The sequence below is a fragment of the Melanostigma gelatinosum genome, assembly GCF_949748355.1.
Source record: "Melanostigma gelatinosum genome assembly, chromosome: 8".
In the NCBI taxonomy this organism is placed as follows: domain Eukaryota; kingdom Metazoa; phylum Chordata; class Actinopteri; order Perciformes; family Zoarcidae; genus Melanostigma; species Melanostigma gelatinosum.
In genome coordinates, this window is record NC_136641.1 from 14,128,440 (window position 1) to 14,152,432 (window position 23,993).

The following is a 23,993-nucleotide window of genomic DNA, read 5'->3' on the forward strand; positions in this document are numbered from 1 at the left end:
CAATCGAGCAAAGGCTGCGATGGCTGAACATACAGTACTGGGTATGCCAGGGGACCTACAGTATTATGAGATATAGCGTGGCTTCCTTTTGCTTATCTATGTGTGAAGGAATTGCATGTAGTATTTTTAATAAATGGTTCAGGGTGCTTCCATTAACCTTTACTGGCCTATCTCAGGTATCCCAGGCCCTTAATACAAGCAGTTTAATGCTCCGTAGTAGCAACAGTAGCCCTTTGAGTATCAACTTTGATCAACCGTAATATAGATCGACAGACCAAAAGCATCCGATTGGTAATGCTGCGCACCCACCGCTGTGAGCAAGAACACGTCCACAGTACACCTCGTTCTCAAGCTCCACGAGGATTCATTTCAAGGTTAATAAAATGTCCTTGAATAATTGATGTTCAAGTCGCCACTGTGTAGTTTATGATGCCTCAAAGAGCCAGTAAACCCCAAACCAATGAGGCCAGTAAACCCTGCACACTCCCTCGGCTCACGGTAATGACCGGTACTCTTTTCAAACTGGGAAATGAGATCTAGTGATTCGTAAAATACCAGCTCCAGATACGTTGAGATGCACCACCCTGATCTAACCTCTGCTGCTGAGACGAGAGCAGGTACCAAAAGGGCAATGGTCTTTTTAATTTAGGCATGCGTTATTGAGTGCTGCATTTTCTCTGACAATGACTCGTTAACTTGAAGAAGCACTGACGGGATAAATACAGTTCCTGCTGCACAAGAGTTCCTTTTTATTCCAAAGACTGACATTTTTTTTCTGCTAGTTCTAACAGCTTCTGCACTGAAATGTGACTGCTGATGATATGAAGTGTCCTGTATCAAGAGGTATCACTCAGCGCTCATTCACTGATGGTTCCTCAGTGGGAACATGCTTTGATGATGAAATTATGTGAAATGTGTGGAATGTAACAGACCTTTCTATTTTGTGTCGTACGGCTGTGGATTATGGAAGAGGATCTCACTCAACCTAGGGGTCGGGACCCCCAAGGGGGTTGCAAGATCATTTCTGGGCTCGCAGATGGTTTTGGTGAAAAAAATGAAATAACATTTAAAAAAAACATATTTTAGGTTTGGGAATTTACATAACATCCCCTGTGCCAGTGATGTAACTTGCCTCAGAAATATAGACGTCATTGAGAGTCAAGGTGTGCATTCAAATGAGTTTCTGACGGGGATTCGCTGCTGGTCAGGGGGAAAGAAAAAGTCTCAGACCGCATTAAAAAATCCACAGTGCTTTTAAAAAAAGAAATAAAGGTTGAATACTACCTGATCTACAAAAATTCATGTTCCAATGATGGACCTTACGTGGGTTTCAAAAATCGTCTGCCATGCTCGCCTTCGCTTCCCTCTGCACTTATTACGTATTAATATTAATGCATTGCTTATGCTTATTACAAGCTTTAGTGACCCCCTGAGCTTTCCTTTACTTCCACTATGAGGCACAAAGTTCCACTTGAGCACATGAAACATCAAAGTCTACAGGTATATTGCATGAAATTTACAGAGCAAATAAATGCTGCCCAATGCAGGATCCCTTTCCAATTTCGCATACACCGTGAACTTTCTTCCAATGTTTACCCACACCACCGGGCAGGCTGTAAGAAAAGCAAACTCAGTGGTATGTTGTACATTTCATCCAACACGTTTATACTTTCAGGGTCTCTATTTCATTCAGTCAGACAACAAGGAATTGAACAACAAGGAATTGAAACATGTTTCATTTTTTAAAGGGAAGACACCCCTGGTGAATGGGGGGGGGGGGAGGAGGGGGTAATACATACCTTTGTGAAATTGTGTGTTATTCATGTTATGCAGGCAAATAAAGCAGAAGCAATAATAAAAGCTCAATTCAGCATGTGAAGAGCAGACGGGTGCATAAGAGTTTTGATAAAGTGTTCTTGTTCAGAGAAGACTGATGACGGCTTTTTATCGTCCATGGCTTCTGTGCTTCCATTGAATGATTAATGGGATAAAATGAAGGCATTAAGGCTTCCAGCATCGAAGGAATGCAGGTGAGCAGTGACTGTACTAACCGCAAGTAGCTATAATACCGAAAACCATTCACAGCTTTCTATAATTAATACGGTCAATTAAAAGCTTCCCATGGCACTCAGACACCTTGCCATATGGTCCTGACCATTCAAATGCCACTTGGCGATGTGCACGTGTGTTGCCTGAACATCTCACTGGGCCTAATATTTACAGTCAAATTAGCATCATGTTAGGGAGAAAGGCTACCTCCTCTGCTGTCCCTCCTATTCAACAGGAACCCAGAGGATCAAACAAAGCGTCAGAAAGACAACTAACAAGTAGAGACAGAAATGAAACACTGCTTTGTAGCAGAGTGCCCTCCTTTACACGGAAAGAAAGCTCACCCTGAAACAAGGAGCTGCCTTGCCAGATCCCCTGATTGATCAACTGAATGGAAAGAGATCAAGCAGCATATTTCATCATCACTACAATTACTTGGCTAAAGTTTTCTGATACTGCTGTTCTGCAGAATACCGATGAGAATATCTCTATACCATTGGAAAAACACATTTGAGTCATGTATTATGTCAAAGATGATTGCGCATGACATATTATAATATGGATGGCCAGGTTCAATGTATGGCCTCTATAACTTCCCATCTAGAGGCAGTTGCTGTCGTGACATTCACAATTTCTGTATTACCTATCGGTGCGGAGGTGGGCTGGATGGAGGTTGATGAGATTAAAGTCCGAAGAGGGACAAGGAAGCAATTGTTGATGCCGTTCACGTTCGGTCATTAGGATGAGGAATGGGCTTGATATTTAACGAACGCAGCAACGTGTCGTACATATGAGAGAGGGGGAGGGTTATCTGTCCGACGATATGAGTGAGAGCCCAGGAAGAAGAACAATATTTTTTTCCCACTGCAGCTGTTGCAGGGTGGGTCTGCAATACATATTTTCCTACCAGACAAAATGACTGCAGTATTATCACGCTAAGAAGATCGTTACTTCACAATTTCACACCCGGGGATAAGCAAATTAAAACATGTTATTTGGGATGGGGATGTGTAACAAGACAAGAAATAGGATAATTTCACAGCACGAAATAATGATTTCAGTGAGATTGCCATGATTAGAGAATCCAATGAATCTTTCTGGTTGACTGTGGGATAAGGGCAAATGAACTAATCTAACTGGGTTGAGACCAGAGATGGAGGGTAGACAGATGATGTGGCTTTGTGCCACTGTAAATGTTTGGGGCAGTGGGCAGATCATAGTTGAACAGAATTAAACAAGGTTGCCCATTGCTTTGGCCAGCGTCCTGTCAAAAGTCCTTGAAAGAATTCTGCTGGACAGAATACAGGACTTCATCACCTCCACAGATAACCAGTGCGGCTTCAAAGCCAAACATGTCACTGACTTGTGTATATATGCCTTAAAGGACATTGTAAACAAATACAGAGGTCAAAACTCATCACTTCTTATGTGTTTTATTGATGCCTCCAAAGCTTTTGATCGTGTTAATCATAGTAAATTATTTTTTAAACTGAGCCAAAGAGGTGTCCCCACATACATTGTGAGAATTCTGGCTTACTGGTATGCGCACCAGAGTATGCAAGTAAAATGGGATAAAAGTGTGTCAGCCCCATTTGGGGTTAGCAATGGTGTCAGACAAGTTCTGTTTAATCTGTATATTGATGATCTGTCCAAGCAACTGAAAGCCTGTAATACTGGTGCATGATGGGTAATACTCTGGTTAATCACATCATGTATGCAGATGATCTGGTGATCTTTAGTCCATCTAGCACTGGTCTTCAGCAGCTCCTCACTATATGTACTGTGTACGGTGTGGAACATGACATCAAATACAACGCCAGTAAGAGTGCTATCCTGATCTGTCCAACTAAAGAGGACAAATGTCTAAACTTCCCTGACTTCAAATTGTCTGACAATAATCTTGGTGTCTGTAGTGAAGTCAAATATCTTGGTCATTTTTTAACAGAACACATGTCTGATGATAATGACATTTCCAGGCAATGTCGTATGATGTATGCACAAGCAAACAGTCTCTCACGTTAGTCTGGTGTACAGATGGAGTGAAGAGGTCTCTGTTCAGAGCATATTGTACTCCACTCTACTGCACACTTGTGGTCAAACTACAAAAAAAAGAGTTTACAGAGACTTCAAGTCGCGTACAATGACGCCATGAGAATACTGTTAAAGAGACCGAGATGGAGTAGTGCCAGTGAAATGTTTGTGGCTGTACGAGTCAACACTTTCCAAACTGTTTTAAGAAATCTCATGTACAAATTCATCTGTCGACTGAATGACTCTATAAATGGGATCATACTTGTTTTAACCAACATAAGGTTTAGCACCACACGCTACCAGTCCCAGCTGTGGTGACATTGGTACAGCTGTCTCTTTGTAAGGCATTGCTAGGCTAAGGCACTTTTATTGTTTGTGTCTGTCTTTTTATGTATCTGCCTGTATGGACCCCGAGTCTGAAATAAAGTCTATCTATCTATATGGGATCAAATGGGATTATACCCCTAATCCCTTGGATATTTGTACACCGATGAGCATCCATAATCCCTCACCTCAACAGGATTAAAGAGGAGGATGAAAAGTGCACCGGCTAATTTAAAAAGGACACCAGAAAACTGTAGTTCTAAGAGAGGAAAAAGAGAGCGGCTTCATAATGGTGCTGCAAGAGGAGCTGGTGTGTGTGTTTAGGTAGCTAGAGGCAACCTGTGCTAAGCTCTTTGAAGCTTTGTTAGAATGAGCACAAAGCAAGTAAATCGGGCAAAAGAAAATGCTTTGCAGAAAATGTCAGAAGGATATACCAAGTAAAGAATGTGTCTGCTGCTTTTCAACAGTGGAAACGAGGTGCAAGGCATGACACCACATTGTCACCAACATGTCTATATTTTTTAACCTGTTGGGTGCTATTCACTGGACTGAAGTATCCAGTGAATAGCACCCAACATCCAATTGATGCACAATGTTAGATACGAGAATTATGTTTGCTCTTATGTAATTATGAACACTAAACATGAAATACAATTACTTTACAAAGCACTTTATTTATTCAAAATTATTTATGCAATGAGACTGTTGTTGATGTTTTGATTAGATAAATGATGGCGCAGGCTTTAATCACTTTAACAATGTTTGACAAATTGTGATTCTAAACAAATGAGACATCTGTCAACCACCCGCAAGCTAAAAATGGCATGTTTTGACAGAGAAAAAAAAAAGAGGATTCGGAGAAGTTGTCAATCAAAGAGAAACTTTCTTTCTCGGGCTGCAGACAAAAACTACTCAAAGTCACGACCGTGAGTTCACTTCCTCTCTTGTGCTCTCTCCCGCCAACAAGAAGAACCTTCTCGAGAGGACATAACGAGCACATTTCAATTTCCCCACGGCAAGAACAGAACATTCCTCTCTATTAGACGGCGAAAGAGAAGCCCAATTATCTTTGTTAATACAGTATTACACATATGTTGGAAGTCAAAATTCATCCCACTTTCCCTCTCTGGGCGCTTGACATTAAATCACAGCTGATTCTCGAGTCCCATATCCCCGCTGTGTTGCGAGGCCACGCCATCTTTGGCCTCCTCTCCTGGTGCTGGGCAGCGAGTAATGGGATTTATACCACGTTACACTGGGGCGCCCTGACCTCCTCTGTGGAGGTTACTGCTGAATTTAGATTGCAATCTGCTTGTCGACAGTTTTCAGGCTGTTAAATAGATTACTGACAAGGGAGAGTTAAACTTAGGCAGCAGGGCACTCGTTGAGAGGCTCTTCGGGTACCTTTCCATCAGATGAGCCGGTGGCCATGACAGAAATTAACACTGTCTGCTCTGAGTGCAAAACAAATCAGCTAAGCTCATCCACAGCTAAAACCGCCGCTGCCCTTGGCTGCTCTTGCACTTGAGGCCTCCATTATGAGTCCAAAGACAGAAATCTATTGCCTTATTATCCACAGCTTTAAAAACCAGGACCTTTAACAACATTGAATGACCTGTGTCTTTTCATGGCAGAAAAAAAGGGGGAGATTTTGTGTGATGCCGAAGTCCTTGAAGAGTCATAAACAGAGCAATTCAACTGTATGATGAAAAAACTGTTTGCTACAAGAGCTGTTCTGCTGAGAGTCTTTTGCCTCTTATGAAACCAGAATTGTAACTGATAAATCCCTATTTAACTGGACAAAAAGCGTTCTTGTAGAATCAGCACGGTTGGGTTTTTCCTCACTAAGCAGGAACACGTTATTAAAGAGGGACCCTTGTTAGTTTTCAGGCTTGGCGTCCAAATCGGCATTTAGCGAGGCAGCAGAAAGCTCTAATTGTGTGTGATGTCCTGAGGCAGAGGATGATGATTACTGTAAGCCGTCTAAAACACTTCACCTCCCAGTTAAGTAAAACAGGACAACATGAGGCTAAACAGGCAAAGAAAACTATCTCCATGCAGTTTCAAGAGTACTTATATTTAGGAATTTTAGTTCCACCAAAAAAGGAACTTCTCTCACTCCCACTCAATTTTTAAATCTGCAGGGTTTTTTTCATCTCGGAGGAACTGCCGATGAGTAGCCCCGAATAAGTCAGCCAACTACATTAACCATCAACTTTAAAAGCACTGTGAGTCGCTGAAGTCGAGATGAGACCAGTGCTTCAGTTTTCTCTGAGAGAGTCATTCATCTCTGCTACATGACACAGAAGTTTGACAGCCGTGAGAATGACACTGAAGAACGTATCCGACCCTTTTATGTTCAATTTCATTATTCATTTGGATGATGGTGGGGTGTAGTATGGAATCTTACAAATGACTTGCGTTCTAACTGATTGCTTGCTAAACCCCTCACCCAAGCAGAGACAGTCCAATCAGTCCGTTTTGGACGTGTACGGACAGCTTGTCAGTATCCACTCATTACATGGATGCATTTTCAATACTTTATTTTTACTAAAATACCAAAATGTATTTGATTTCATGCAATCTTGTGTTTCAGTTTTAGACGTCTTCTTGGTAGGGAGATGATTAAAACATGGCTGATCTGATAAAAGCAGAACCACGTTTCATTTTAAAAACCATCATGATCATTCATCACTCCGTTCACTGTGTATCGTTCATCATCTGCACTGTGAGCAGTCATCATTTAACATGTGCACCGACCAATGTGTCAAAGATTAATCTGGAAAAGTCAGAGTTGATTGTTTCTGCTTTGGAGACATCTGGAGCGTTGATCTGCGCCAACAGTGTGAGATGGACTTTTTGTTTAGTTTTCTCTAAAGACTTCCAGCTGCTTTATCGATGTTGATTGTTTATTATCATCACAAAGCAGTTTGGACATGAATGCAGTCTGTGATACATTGAACACGACACATATTAAACCGTAAATTCTCACACCAGAGAAAACCAATGAACAGCAAAGCTGTGATTTGAAAATAAAGAAAAAGAAAAGATGATTATCAAACTAAGCTTCTGTGATTTAATCAAATCTGACATGTTTTAATCAAATGATGACTTTATCAAAACACGTAGAAATTCAAGAGAACATGTATCACTTTAACTACACTTTCATCCCGTCTGTTTTTGTCATTTATTATTTTAGTTCCACCTCTGGGATACCGGTAATCTAAATCTAGAGTCGGCTTGTCCTTTGACTAAGAAGGTTTGCATTCAAAGCACCACTGTGTTGCAGGCTCTGAAGAGCTTTAAAGACACATGTATAGTACAGTTTGTAATACAGTTTACGGTCAAGGCTTAAAGAAAGTACAGTAACCTGCAGTCACGCTGACAGCAGAACACATGGCATAAAATCGATGACACATCAAACTGCCATGGTACAACCAGGGTGCATTCTAACAGAGCACACATTTGACTTCCTGTACATTGAGTCATTCTAGTCGTTTTTAGTGAATGCAGTGTGTAAGACTACAAAAACACTTGTTGCATTGCCTCATATATTTCCTAGCTGACCTCTTACGTTAGCCGAAGAGTCACATATTGCATTTGTGTAATTATTTCCTGAACTTCCTATTCGGTTGCCACTGTGAAGTGTTGTAGAGACAACGGAAAGAGAACAGTATTCCTTTTATAGTTGGTTTGTTTCCTACAGGTGGGATACGGTTCAGATGAGCCTCTGACTTGAGTTACGGCTCTCAATCTATATTCCATTCAGCATGCACAGTGTTTTTATCTGTTATTTATTTATATTTCTACAAAACCATCTCCTCCCTTGGCTCCCATGGGTGCAGCCAGCACACCCACGACAGTCAATGCAGTTTTGCATATGGTTCATTTCCCGCCTCAAGCGTACAGCAGCAGGACACAGTTACAGTAAGCTAATGGGTTTGACATGCTAATGTTGTGCTTCATTCATATGCTCTAGTGTGCAGTATAATTTACCGTATCAACAGAAAAGGTTACTACTATTTGTAGAATGACAAATCCCCTGGCATTCACCTGCATCAATCAATCATTTAGCTTTGCATTTCCACAGCTACGAATTACTTGGATACATGCTTCTCATTAAAACCACATCATAAACAGAAATGATCTCTACCGCTGTATCAGTTCAGCGCTTCAGAGCTCACATTCCCTCCACTGGCAGACGCTTCTGTCTTAATGAAGACGCAAGGGTAAAGCCATACATCTCATCTGTCCTGTTATTTTCCCCAAGACAAATAAGTCGGAGAAAATTTGCTCTGAACCAACAGCACGAAATTACGTTTCTTCCCAAGTGCACAGCACATACAAATTCAGAAATGATTGAGGTGAATTATTGAACCAAGCGCGAGTAGCATGATTCTGCGTACATGAAAGGGAAAGAGTGTATGAGAGAGTGTGTGTGTGTGTGTGTGTGTGTGTGTGTGTGTGTGTGTGTGTGTGTGTGTGTATGTACCCGTAAAACATTCTTTGTCAATGACATGATGACACTTGCGAACATGCGCACCAGCAAGTACATTTTCTCCAAAATGTACTTGGAAGAGCAAATGTGCAGGTTACTGTGTAACGGCATTTTGAAGGAGACGGGGTTGAATCTATACTACTAGAGTGTGGGTTCACACTCTAGTAGGATGTGCAAACTCAACACCTATCTGGGCACAAAGGGTTGGTCAAGGTAAAAAAAGAAAGACGGAATGATTAAGACTTTGAAGTCAAGATTAGAATTGTGATTGGGTTCATTCTTAGGTAGGGGTTTGGGAGGCGTGTAGCAGTACGGTTAACATTAGGATAAGTAAATAAAATGGCCTCAAAAGTAAAGTAGTACACATTTGCATGTGTGCTGGTTGTAGGAGGGAGCAAAATGAAGGCAGATCAAGAGAGAGGAAGACGTTTGGGGGAAGAAAAATAAATCAAAAACACAATGAGGAGAAAGGGGGTCAGGCTACAAAAAAAAAAATCTAAATAAATGGGAGATGAAGTGTGGAATAGGGAAAGGGCTGCTGATGTGCTTCATAAGCAGGGCATTGGATGCAACGTGCCTTGCGGGGGCTTGTTTAAGCATGGCTAACAGATTTCCTCACTCCCTGCGGGAGCCGTTCCTCGGCTATGGTCCGGAGAGGCACTGTCACGTCAGGACGCATTACTAGGAAATGGAGCACGCATGCCATTAACCGACTTCCGAGCTATCGAGGAAAACTCCATTACCCATGGATGCCGTTTAGCTATTCAAACAGGACAGGGCGAATACAAAATGTACCATGAACTGAATGTTATCAGGAACAGAACGTTTAAAAGAAACCTATACTTTTCCTTTATGTCCTAATTGCTACAGGTACTTCCTGACATAAAAGCAATTGAAACCGTTAATAGCAGCGCAACTGACTGTTTCATAAGGGCTCATTTCTGCATTTTTTTTTAAACTGCATTCTGTCCCGACAACCATATCATCTTCTTCACCCTCTGCTGCAGAAGAGTCTCAAGGTGCCCTGCTGAAGCTGCAGAATCAATACTTCTGTCCATCGTGTCTGCCTGGGGCTCCTGAGCCTTCTGCCTGTCTCTGATGTGTGAAGCCTACAGCATACTGGTGAACACTGTCTCTTGATCCTGCTCATCCTCTTATTCAGCACTGAAGGGCACAGAGCTCTGTAATCCACCATCACCAGTCCTTGGCAGAATTCATGGTCGACACCAAAGCCCTGTTATTCACACAATCCCCCCACTGCCAAGGGCCAGCACCGCCTCAAACAGTACTTCATACTTCATACTTCAGTACTTCATTTCCCAATACAGGCTTCACAGTCTCACACAGAAACACACAAGCTTCGTAGCTCGTCAAACTCTCCTTCTCTCATGCAAACGGACACACAAAGAGCCAGGCATAGGTCTGTTGGTGCTCATGGCTTCAGGGCTTCGTATTTCCCAATTTACATTGAAGGAGTTGATAGTGCCATGTGTCTCACGCTGACTTCAATCCGCTCTCCGTGCTAGATCGCCTCCCTAATGACAGTAATTGCATTGAGGAAGCCCCCGGTCCTGTTCAATTACCCATTCTCATCCAAGCACACGGGTCTAATCTTGCAGTATAATGTACGATACAGATGGCTATTAAAAGCAGACATATCCATCACTGCCTCATCTTTGCTGCAACGTGTGAAATCTAGGAGAACCACGACGCATTTGAAATGGTTGAGAAGTGGCACTGAGTTTTCATTATCTGATCATATCCGATAACTTGTGTTTGCAAGAGTAAAATTGTTATATTTGTCTCCTTGAGAGGATAAGTAAAGGAATAATCTCTATGGCTCTGAGTGGCTGTTTTCTCACAAACGATGTGCAAAATCAGAGAGTGAACGCAGTAAAATAAACACTCACCCGAGAGGTTTCTCCAGGCGACTGGCAGGTGATCCCACGATCTCTCCCAGTGTACAGTAGACCTGTCCTAGGAAGTCCTGCCATTGGGGGGAGCATAAAGTGGAATGGAGAGACGTAGGATGGGGGCGTTCAGGTGGATCACGGGGGGGGTAACAAGGAGAGTCGGTGAGGAGTTAAGCAGCGTCATAATAATTGTACGGTTATGAATTAGGACATCTGAGGCAGACACGTACGTCAAGGTCGGTTGGCTTCCAGGGTGAAGGAGGAGTAGGAGCAAGAGAGAGAGACCAGGCAGTAGCAGTGACACAACAGAGCATATCATGGAACAGAAGGCACATGACTCAAATACCAGACTGTCATCAACCAAAGTGCAAGAAAGAAGAGCAACAGTGGGAAATGTGAAAGAGCTGCACAGCAGAGGGTAAAGAGCCTCAGAGGAGGAGAAGAAGAAAAGGGAAACAACACAAGAGATGGGAAGCAACAAAGGCCGACAGAGTTTTATTCAGAGGACCGTTCGTTTCCAGACCATGCAGCACAAAAACACAACAATTAAAGCGTCACAGTAATAGAAACATACTGCGAAACATTTTGGAACTATGCAAACCAAGTGCTGCAAATATATTCTTTATGTGTCCATGTAGAATGAGTCATAGTTTATTTATCAAAGCTTTCACCATAAATGACGACAGTAACATACATCATGTTTACCTGAATGTAGGTTCTACAATAAAGTGCTGTCCTTTTCAGACAATTTAAATACATATCAATGTATATTGTTTTGAAATATATATATATATATATATATATATATATATATTCTGTCTATCTTAATTACAAAGAAGAAGCGCACAAGAATATGTGTTGAAAAGCTTTAATAATGATCTGCAATGCTTCATTTCTCATTAAAAAAAAGGTAATGAGGGTATACCAGATGCAAATTAAGCTCTGATTGTTATATGAATAAAATACCTCATTTACAAACCGAAGGAGATGGAAGATATAATATAAACAACATTTTGGCAGATGACGCATAATTCATTCCTTATTCCAAGATATATTTGAGCATGTAGATGCCCCAAACTTTGGTTTGCATAAAGCCTTAATGTTCTAAACACTAATAACAATTCGCACTGATGTCTGAAATATAAAGCGGAACTAATGAACCTAAAGAAAAATGTCTTCACTTACATGCTTTGCCAGATCTGGACTTTTAGAATCAATATCATACCTGAAATCACAAAGAGACCACAAATCACAGGGGCAAAGATGTGAGCAAAACATCATGAGACACCACAAATGAATAACAACTCCCATAAAACAAAATACTGGCTGCTGAGTGGACATTTTTTGCCTGTCAATCACACACCTGGGTCATTGAGGGAGCAAAGGGGTAAGGTTAATTAAGGAAGTAATTCTATAGTTCATGAATGTAATTTCCGTACTATGCCGAGGGGATCATATCGAAACAATCTACCAATGCAGACAAAGTTTCCAGCATTTGCCAGTCAAACGTAATGCAAAAGTAATTAAACCTCAGTATGCTCTGGCTCCCACTTCTGTGATAAAATAAAGATGTAGCTGATCAACACTAATTAAGAGGGGATACGCTCCCTCCTTTCCTGTTCCTGAGTCAAATCATCATTGCATGCCAAATTCATTTATTATGTGTCTAAAACTCCACAGAGACCTCCAGCTGTGTCCTGGATACATCACTGAGGTCCATTAGGGACTTCATGCTTGAAGCGAGGAAACATTTAAAAAAAGGGGGGGGGGGGGAAGGATTTTTGAAAGAGCTGTTCTACTTGAGGAGGAGGGAAGAGCGGAAAGAATGATCCCGACTCTTTTCTGGGAGATCTCAAAGTGAAACTGCACCTTCCTGACCCTCTCGCTAGCCTGGCCTTTTCAAGAGGAGGAAGGCAGCTATATGTGAACGGTGAGGAAAAGGGTCTTTGTGAGTTTTATGGGACTTGGTTTTAGAAATTTGCTTTGCTTAGCAGCAGGGAGATTAAAGATACAACTTTATATGAAATATTTATCACCGTTATACCAATCGCCTTTCAACAAATGACTACTGAGACACTGCACCAATGAATAATTCCTCAGGAGAGCCGGGCCGAGCTGGTGCCAAGGGAGGGAGGAGAGAAAATGAGAGACAGGAAAGATGGAGAGGGGGTGAAGAGATAGATGGGGGGAGATAGAGAGTGAATGAGGGAGAATATTCAAAGCTTGTGATGGGAAAAAAAGGAAGAATTGGGAGGACACACACCCCCCAGAGGACCGGATCAAACAGAATAACTCACACGTCAAAGCGCAGGTTCTGCTTCTCCTCAAAGAAGTAGTCCAGGATGTACTTCCTGACAAAGTCTGGATTTAGTGTGTTGTCTATCACCTCTGTTCTCCCAAACTAGATCAGAACCAGGAAAGAAGAGCAGAAAGACAGAAGAGGAAGACGTAAGCCCAGAGCTTTGACATGGCACATCATGCAGTCACTCAGAAACTACATCCACTGCTCTATTTCCTCCCCCCCCCCCCCCCCAACATTATCTTCCCCCAGCAGGCATGTGAGTTCACAGCTTCAGATCAGCTCAGATTTGATTAACAGAAGTCAGTGATTGCACAGTGTCAGCTCTTCTTCTCCACCTCTTCTCATTGTGATGGGGTTGAGCAAGCCTGAGGAAAACACTTTATGGAGTCCAATTACACTTATTTAATTAATAACCCATTCACGCCTCTGTAGCTACCACAACCACTTCAAAAACACGGGGCGGAGGATGGAGTGATGAGACAAAGGCAGAGAAAAATAGGGACTTTCACATTTGGTCTTTACACAGGGGAACTGTCACAAATGACGGAAAGATAGAAAACTATCTCCTGATCCCCGGCGTTGAGAAGAAAATAGGAACCTGCCAGCACGTTACAGAGCAAGACCTTCTGATGAGGTGATGTGCTGATAAACAAATCAACAGACATAAAAAGTGTTGCACCCCCTGCACAAGCACATTAATTGTATCCAAAATGAATAATTCAAAGTCAGAGAACTGATGTTGAGCGGCATGAATATAAGAACGATTACAGGCTCACACCTTTGTGATTACATCCAGCGGGGGTGAATCTCAAGGTGGGAATTAACAGCGGAGCTACACAGAGTAACGTTACAGCAGTAGAGTACTTTTAACGGATGGACGCCTATGCTAATGCAAAGACATGACAGTTTGCTGAAGTGTAACCTGCCATCAAACATAAAAGTGTGTCTAAGCCTATGAAAGTTGAACTGCTGTGTGGCAGCAGCTCTCCTCTCGCTCTTCCTCTACATCCCTGTCAGGTAGTGTGAGAGCTCCCGTCCAGCAGATGCAAACAGACGGTTATTTCAATGATAGGAGCTGAATGTGGAGGTAGGGAGCCAACAGCATATTCTATTTGGTCCCAATTAACTGCCAACCTTCCCGAAAAATAGAGCACAGGGAAGGTAAGATAGGCAGCGTGCACTTCTTCGCCTCGAAAAACCCCCAGCTGGGATAAATTGTGAGCTGCAGTGTCAGAAAATGAATCTTGGTAAAAACATTAATGTCTCAGAGTTCGACTAGAAGTGGAAAAACCAGGCTTTGCTTGAATTTGGGGATGTTTTGCTGTGTCAGCTAAGTGAAAGCGGTAGAAAGCGGAAAACCTGAAGTGTCGCGCACTGGGAGTAATTACAGATGAGGGAGTCAGAGGGAGAAGATTAAGACTTTACAGTCATGTGGTAACAGAATGATCGGCTGCAGCTACAGTTTTATTTATTTGACTACGGATTCAATTCAATTCAAATGTATTTGTATTGCACCATATACACGTCATACAAAAGCCGTTTACAGTGCTTTACAGAAGCAAGACCATGAAAGTAGGATTTTGAATGTTATTCTGAAAGCAACAGGTAACCTGTCTGACCTTTTTGTCCTGGTTAAAGAAATGTAATCGATGGAATTTTTTTGTTTAGAAGACTCATAAACAGAGAATTGTAATATATATCCTGCTCACAACAAATGCATGCAGGAGTTTCTCTGAGCCAGGATGCTGATAGATTTAAGTCAAAGGGAGTACAGTTCTCAAGTGGAGCTGATGGAGCAATCCTCCTGGATTCAAAACACTATCCATTTGTTTTGTTATTCTTCTCTTGATGGATAAATGTAAAAGACTCGCAGCCGATGGTGGAGTTCGTCCCATAGAAGAGTAATTGGATTACAAACGGTTGATGGCACAGTGAAAGGTGCTCCGACCAACCGTATCTGCTCTTGGGAGAACAAAACCGCATTCGATGAGAGGGGCAAAAGAGACGCTTAGCTTTATCAATACAGAACAGCTTGACTCTGCTGCTCACAAAGCCAGCTGTCCTCGGCACTGAAAACACAGTCTCTCTTTCAGGCAGAGACGTTCAGGCTGCCCTCAGCGTTTGTAAGCTGGAGGCGGGGTAGTGCAGCCAGTGGTGACAGGTATAAGAGGCTCTACCCGCCTGAACGCTGCGCTTGATGCCTGTTTACATTGCATGTCAATCAGTAAAACTACTCTCTGGCTCAACTAAAAGAAGATCACTGTGCTGCTACCAGCACCGACGTTTGGTTTACTGTGAGCCAAGCCCAGCTGACTGCTTCTAAATTATAATCAGCCACACAAAGTTCAAGTATTATTTGCTCTGAGTGATTAAAGTAAAGCAATGGAACACTCAGCTCACTAAGTTAATCAACAAATCAATTAAGCAATGGATCAAACATCGAAGCAGTCCCTCGTTCAGTCAATCATTCAGGTTAATCGTCCCTGCTGGTAAATGTATTATGCAGTCAGGTTAGCAGAAATGACGAGCACAGACTCATAACACACAATACGTGATAACAGACTCATAACCACCATGGAGACATACAGATGACCCCAAAAAACAAGAATGATTAAGACAACGACTCTCAAGAAAAGTCTTGTGAACCTATTCGGTAATTTAGTTGAAATGTGATAAACCTTCTGCGTCTGTGCATGTTTTCTTGTACTTCAAACTTCAGTCAGTTGTTTGAGTTTTAAAGGTTGAGGACATTTTTTGAAAGCAAGAACATCTTGGCCGGTCCTCACTTCATCCACGACAAGTGGAGATTCCGCAAAGTTACAGTTCCAAGAAGTAAACTGGCACATGAGCCCCGAAAAGCTAAGTCTTGTTGTTTTTAGACTTAGTTTTTTGTGCAGATGAAACAAACGAAACACAACATGTTACTTAATGAGCTTTAGTGGTGCTGGATGTACTTGCTTCTTATTTTTATTGGCAAGTCACCAAAACGGAGCTCTTTAACTCGTGAGTGTGAGACACTTTACGGGCCCACTCACCATAACAACTAACTATCTGCATTTTCTTTTGAACTACTCAAATGAGATGAAGCTCGTGGTGCATGAGCACAAGTAAAATAATATATGACTCCATTACATTTAAGGTTACAGTTAAGGTTAGGCAATACGTTATGTCAGGGACGGTTCCCAGTAGTGTAGCAGGTCAAATGAGATTCAATGTGTCTCATGTTGAAATCCATGAAATGAACTCTGTACCACTGAAAGCTGATTTAAACCTTCCTCCCTTTTTAAGAGCCCACCAGCAGCAAAACACAGATAATAACTGAAACCTTTGTATCTTGGAGCCGAGGTTTTCCCACTCTTAAATCTGTGTCACACCCCTGTGCATCAGCATGACACCAAGGTCTCTGTGGAGTCAATAAACATAGCACTCCTATTGAGCCAGATTGTGAAAGCAGAAGCAAAATATTTTGAGCTCTCAAACCATCTGTCTTCCTTTTAGACAGCGTATATATATATATATATATATATATATATATATATATACAGTGTTGATTGAGCTGAATACATTTCTGACTTGGTTGGCTTTCAGCTTTTGAAAAATAAAGTGATTCATGTTCCCAAAGAATGGCTGGATGCCGTAGATCAAAAACAATCTGGAATGAACAACTATTTCCCTTTGAGATGTAATTTACAGAAGGTTTCTCTGTATAAATAATAACCGGCTGTCTTTCTCTGCCCTCCTCAACCTAATCGGTCACCCTGGTCCAATTAAAACCCAGAGGCCAACAGCCAGGGGAGACTCTGATGCGGAGGCAAATCTTTATTGATACAAATAGCTGCCACCTTAATCAGAAAATCAGTCACAGCTAACACATTTCTGACCAGCGCACGGATATGCGCAGTGTCAATCAATTGCAAATGATTGACACTCACAGCATTTACCTTGAGGGAGAAGTAGGGGAGGATGGGGGGGGGGGGGTGTAAACAGAGACGAGACAGGCTGGTTGAGTTGTCTTGACAAAGAGACGGCTGTGATCTCTTACCTCTCTCCACTGTTTGGTCTCGACGCCCTGCGTGTACAACACCAACACTGAGAAGAGAGGAGGGAGAGCAGAAGAATACATCCTCACTACACATTCTCAATCAAGCATCCTGCTGCTTTAAATGCCGTTTGGTTTGTTCCTTCTTTGCTCATAAATCATTAATTATCCTGCCATGCCCTGACAGCATAATTAAGTGCCAAGCTTGATGACGCTGCGTTGCGTGACATTCTGGGTTTGATTTCCACATGCGAAGAACAAAGCTATAAAGCAAGATTTAAGGCTCCTGGAGCCCAATTTAAGCTGTGCAATCAAAATGCAATTTCTTAACGGGAGGATTCTCCTGACTCCTGTTTGATTTTGCGACTTCAAATGAAGCTGAGGCAGGCGAACGCGACGTGATCCGTCATATATCCCAGGGTTCATCTGCAGGCGAATGCTAAACAGGGCCAGTGTGATATTTTCCCGGTAGCTTATTTACACAGGGCTTGAACCTCCTCCCTATTATGATAAATGTCTCATCCATTCTCTTTCCCTCAGGGAGTATGAAAGAAACTGCCTTCATGGCGGTTCCCCGTGTCTTTCACCAAAATATACCCATTTGTATTCAAAGGCTGACTTTTATACCCTGCATGCATTAAGGTACTTTCAGTGAGGAAAGGTTGTCACATTACTGTGCAAATGATATGCAGTTATTGAAGGAACACTTTGAAAAAGCAGAGTAAACTGAATCAAAGTTAAGCTCAGCAAAAGTATAGCTACGCAAAAGGAGAGGAGGTGTCAATGATCCGTATTCTGAACAAGGAAAAGCTAAACTGCAATTAGCATTGAAAGAAAGTTGAGGACTTACGTGGGTCGGATTTGGAGAAAGTGTCTCGGTCCAAGAGATTCCTGTATGAGAAGGTCACACATTAAAGTCACACATTAAAATTGGGCTCCGGCGTGTGGGTCTAATTAATTTCACTGAATTTTAAGGCCGCGGTGTAAAGGTTGGGCGAAATCCCATTTGCAAAACGCTACAAAATAATTGCACGATAATTCAGAAGCACACTTTACTTGACATGAACCACACTGTCCTTGAATTTTCATTTTAAACTTGAGCAGTGCAATAAGCACATTGACGCTCAGTGAAAGGACACAGACACCACCACCAAGCATGCTGAGGGTGTGCATTCCTTTGCCAAGGCTGAACAATACTTTACATTTATTCTAATAGGAGAAAATGTACAGAAAACGATGGTCAATCAGGTTGGCATGCATGTGTCAGATTTATTTTTGTTCTTCGAGTAAGCGTAGTAGTTCAAGACAGAACCGCAAAACATGTTAACAACTGCCGATCTCAAAGTGAAGCATTCTTGAAAGTAGTCAAAAATACGGCCTTGTTCTTTCGCAAATTACCTTTTTTTCAACCAAATTTCATAAACCCCACGACTAATACTGAGAAAAACTGAACAACCTTTATTTGTGAAGGTTGTGAAAGATTTATGGCATCGATGTACAGAAGCAACAAAACCTCACACTTGCTGCTGCAACCTAATACAACGCATCTTTCCAGCACACATGAGCACCTTTTATCAGAACGAATAGCGGGCTGTTTGAGAGTTCTCTTAATATATCCATGACAACACAGAGGAAAGTGTGGCGTAATCATCTCTATCAATGCTCACACTGCAGAGTGAAGATGAGGAGTCCAGCTGTCTTTGCCCTGGTGACTGTGTCCTGAGGGCAGAAGGCAAAGGCCCACAGCACAGAGTACGAGGATCTATTTCACCATGAGCAAGGTTACATTCAATACTCATGTAGCTTTCATGGGAGCGTCCTGCAAAAGAGTGTCCCGTGTGTTCACACCGTTATAATCATCAGTCTGATCCGGCAGTCACACACATTCAGACCAGTTCCCATTCAGTCTCCCTCAGTTTGAACCACACTCAAAACAAACTGTCTGCTATGGATGACAGGCTACCTACAGCAGCCTTTCCCACACTCTAAATCCTCTAAACCCTCAAATAAAACACAGCCCTGCTCACTGTGGAGGAGCTCAACCGTTCCCTGACGCTGATCATCATCCAAGACCTTTTCAAGCAGCCAGACGCTCTGATTGGCTCACAGACTGATTTAAGATAATATGCAATCAGCGTTAATATTATTCAATCAATCTTTATTTTTAGCCTGTTCCAGACTGGATTTTGTGTGTTTCTTTGGGAGACAGGGAAGTTGTCCAGACAACTCTAGCCGTTCCCCTTTAGTATTTCCTTCTGTCAATGTACAAGATCGAACAAAGCAGGTATTACCTTCAAAACACACGCTACTGAAAAAGGGCCTGAGCATCAATCACTTCATGCAATATTTTAAATGAGACATTTCCCAGTTTCAGTGATCTCATTAGTATATCAGTATCATGAAAAAGCCTATAAACATGTCTTATTTCTGCTTCCTGATTGTGAGCAGCGTCAATAAATAACTTGCATGTCGCTCAGAACAATGATCATCCCTTTAGGGGACAGCAGGGTTTCAGGACTGAATACAAGCAAGAGGGCTTCATTCAAGTGCACATAATTCTGCATTCCTGGACACAAACTCTTCCGTCACAGGGATACGAGGCGGGATAACAGATGCAGCTTGGTTAGGTATTAGCCTTGGGCTGACCTGACTACAGTTGGAACATTGTCAGTGTAATTATCATTGGAGATAACAAAGCCATCCATGACTAACTGCCTCTTTGAATCCACCTGTAACCGTCTGGCATCCATTAGCCTCCGACAATTAGCTTGTCCGTCAACTCATCCCGTCTCTCAGCGCAGAAGAGAACGTGCTACATGAAAAACATGACGTCCTATTTTCACATTTACATAATGTAGAAAACAAGCCTTCATTTGTGCTGCTGAACCTCACTTTGGTCTTGCAGGGCATTTCTATTCCAAGAAGAAATGATTAGTAAACCGATTTATGCCCAAATACAAATTCATCCCCCATCTTACTGTTCACATGGCCAGAGAACATACAATGGTGCTGCAGAATGTGTATTAACATCTCAGATAATCAGTCTGCTTTCACTGCCATATTTCAAAAGTGAACTCCTTCTCGCTACGAATCTCAGCGGGATAAGAGGAGATCATTATCCCGAAGGCTGATGTAGAACAAGTTTGTTGAAGATGAAGTTCATTGAAAGTAGGACAAAAGTAATTAGATTCAGCTACTTTTCATCCACACCACATTTCATCCATCAGCCTTCTTTCATACCGGAGCACTTTTGTGATCACTATGTGACCTCATTTGAAACATGTGAATGAAAATGGCAAACATCACTCCTATTCCTCTTGATCTCACCGCCTTCATTAAAACTGTGCAAAGAAAGTGCAATAACCTCCTCAAGTTATCTGCGTTTAATATTTGATTAAATGTGAAGCAAGAGTCTGGAGTGCATTATTAGATATTGCACAAACTAAACAACAAGAAATGAGATTGAATTTCACTTGAAAAAAATTAATATATAATTTAAATAGCTTTCTTTCTCTGCCTAATCATCCCGAACAAAGTAATTTGATTATTCGTCAGTGAATTAAGCTTGCAGTTATCGGTTATGCACACTTTAATTAATAAAGCAGTCCCAGGAAAATCTGCAAATGATGAATTAGTATCACCAAACCAATGCATGAACTCCAAATCTGCAACTCTCTCGGGCTGTGTAAATGTTAATAAATGTTATATATTGAGAAACATTTCCACTAGAGGCCGAGAGTAAAGGAGATCTGACCTCTAAAACGTGGCTGGCTGCTGAACTCAAATTTTGAAGAATGTAATAGGAGAACACGCAGGGTCAGCTCCCTGGAGATATTTTAGCAGCTCCTTGGTCCATGTAGCCCATTATTAAACAAAGAAATGTGAGAATTAATTCATGCGCCCGCAGTGCCTTATTGTCAGAAGTCCCTTCAATTTCCTCCACTTTCTTAGAGTGGTCGAAATCTTAATTGGCACCTTGGCGAAATGGCATCTAATTCAGCGGAAAGTGTTTTGAGTGTCTTGAGTCTGGCTTGCCAACTCCAGTATGCACTGCTGCCTCATCGTTTCTTAAAAGGACACAACAAATGCAAGCTTGAAAGTCAAGTCTTTGACTAGCTTAGAGGAAGGAAAGTCTCCTTATTCCATTAGAGACAATGGGAGATTGCTGGAAGGAGAAAGTGAAGGACGGTTTGCATTTTCAAGTCTACTCTGTCACTTCACTTTCACGACTGCCCTATGACCCTCTCTGTTTTGATTGAGGACAGATATTTTATTTCCACTCATACACCACGAGGGCAGTAGGTCTTACCTTTGTCTAATATGGCCTGAAGCAGCCTCTCACGGTCAAGGAACCAAAGACGTGAAACAGATGCTGCAGCAGAGGGCAGCTGGAGGAATCCCATTATCTAGACTGAAATACTACTTTCCTTGAGGGCGTTTTTGAAATTCTTAAAAAGAAATACCTACAATATATTATGCAGCACAGACCATCAGATACATGCGCCAAGGAGCACTACTGCTGAAACTAAAACTAAAACAACTGATAAAATCTAACGCACGCCTGCATCTGCCCTCATTGCATAACTAAATCCCATGAATAGTGACAGATGATGATACACAGTAATGTTGCTTTTGTCTAGATCTCAAAAACTCCCCTCAATTTCATTCAATGTGCAATCTGGTCCCTTTATTAGTGACAGAGCCATCTGCTGACCTTCACTGTGATGGCACCAGGTGTCTTCTCCTCCTCCATCTGTTTAATTATTCAGTTTCTGTTCAAACTGGGAACTCTCCAGGTCGACGATACCTGCAGCAGAGCACTCCCTGGGCGGCCGTCAAAATCTCAGCCATAAAGCTGCTGTTATGAGAATCCACGTATGCCGCAACTCCCTGTTTCAGAGTGGCTTTTGGTGTGTGACCAGCAATGTCTGCCCAGGGAATAATATCACCGCTAATTGCAGTGTGACAGCTCAGGGCTTTCTGCAGGGAAAGGTCTTCTTTTTTTCTTTTTTCTTTTGTGAGGAGCTGAGGGAGATATAGACACTATGGGCTATAACCCTGGGTTATAACCCTGGCAGAGCACTTTGCATTTATTAGTCTACTGTTAAAAAAAAAACAAGCTGCAAAAATCTTGTCAGGCACACACTAACCATGTACTTCACAAACTGTCCACTTAAATCACATTAAAATCTACATTAGGAACCCAATAACGCACAATAAAAGCACAATAAAAGAGGGTTAAAAGCTTTCAAAGAAACTTTCTCAGAGTGCAACACTAATTGATGTCACTAATAGCTGCAATGGCATAAAGGGTGGAAACAGAGGAATGCAGTTGTCTAACTGGTGGGGGACTCATGCTGAGCTTCGATAAGTGAAAGCAGCACGCAGCAGGTAAAGTGGTGAAAAACCACACACCTATTCACTCAAACACACACACACACACACACACACAACTGGCATGTGAACACTGGCTGGAGATACATATTCTGCAGTTTCACAACTGACAATCTGAATGAATTGCGATTTCCTTTGACTTTAGTCACAGACGTTGTGGTAGTGGTTGCTATGAATGAGTATGTCTTTTTTTTTTGCATTGGTCAAACATTTGAGATACACTTACAACTATTACAGCAGAGTTTATGTGTTGTCTTAGAAGCAGCCTAAATAAACGAAAATAATTCCATCTTCACAGTTTAATTAAGAAAGGAAGGGATCTTTCAACCATGTACTTGTGTGTAGGGGTGGGAGAGGGGGCGGTGTGGGTGTGTATGAGGAGGGTTAGGTGTGTATGTATGCAGTGTATATGCGAGTATGTGTGTGAATGTGTTTGTTCTCCGTGATTTTAAAGGCCCTTCTAGGGGCGGGCATTGGACATTTACAGCAGATATAAATGCTGTGATACATTGCATTGGAAAATTGTTGTGCAATTTCTCTTTGTATATTGAATCTATTGAATCACCAAATAAACATGAAATGAGGTGGGAATAAGCCTTGAAATGAGCCAGACAGCAAAGAGATAACATTCCAATCATGTCATCAACCTGATGACAGTTGTTACCGTCACTGTCAATTAAATCTGATCCGTTTGTTAAATTGTTAATTGTTAAACTCTAATAATAATTAGATTAACTTTGCTTATTCTCTTATAAATAACAATGTTAAACAGAAATACCAAAAGTTTTGTAGCACTCAGGAAGAACATCAAGTCTGTGGTTGGGTCCGAAATCACACTGTTGATCCCTCATTTGTCACTCCCTATATAACCGACACTTAATAATTTGCTCTACAGTTGCACAATGGTCATTTACGCATCGGTACAATGCGGAGCACTGCATTGTGTGATCGTTAGAGGATTGTTGGACACTAGCGGATCCATCTACAGAATTCAGACACTCAAATAAAATGGTCGAGGGAAAACACAAGATAGTAAATAAGGAACTATTTCAGACTTGTTTCTGCCTGTATTGGGTAGGTTTTCACAAAGCCTGCTGTGTTAATTGAAATCCTGTCAATCAAGGTTAAAAGGGGGATCTATTGGCATAAATGAATATAATATTAATAAGCATGCTTTCTTTAGTGTATTGTCACCTAAAAATAAAAAGGATTTGTATTCTCGTTACTTTAGAATGAGACATTTATATCTACATACGGAGCAGGTCTCCTCCTCTTCACAGAGCCGAACAGACTTAATGAAATTAGGCTAACTGGCAGCTTCTAACAGAAGGCTACAATCATTTAATAGTTTTGTAGCTTGTGGTTAAGTTTATCTTGCACAATTCACACATTTTGACTGATAATCCATTTCCCTGCAGTGAAAATGAATTGTGTTTGTACATT

At 41.7% G+C, this 23,993-nt stretch overlaps 1 protein-coding gene across 2 annotated transcripts in view; it reads right to left on the reverse strand.

Moving 5' to 3' along the window:
• cpne5a (copine Va) overlaps window positions 1-23,993 on the reverse strand; it is a gene marked incomplete at both ends in the record, with an annotated part of 60,504 nt that overhangs the window by 31,135 nt on the left and 5,376 nt on the right. The window contains 6 exons of one of the 2 annotated variants that reach the window (XM_079272825.1): window positions 10,813-10,889; window positions 11,046-11,060; window positions 12,001-12,040; window positions 13,113-13,216; window positions 17,160-17,206; window positions 18,007-18,047. In XM_079272825.1, coding sequence (XP_079128951.1) covers window positions 10,813-10,889; window positions 11,046-11,060; window positions 12,001-12,040; window positions 13,113-13,216; window positions 17,160-17,206; window positions 18,007-18,047 — 324 coding nt within the window. The remainder of the gene's footprint in view (window positions 1-10,812; window positions 10,890-11,045; window positions 11,061-12,000; window positions 12,041-13,112; window positions 13,217-17,159; window positions 17,207-18,006; window positions 18,048-23,993) is intronic. The other variant, XM_079272826.1, reaches the window with a different exon arrangement.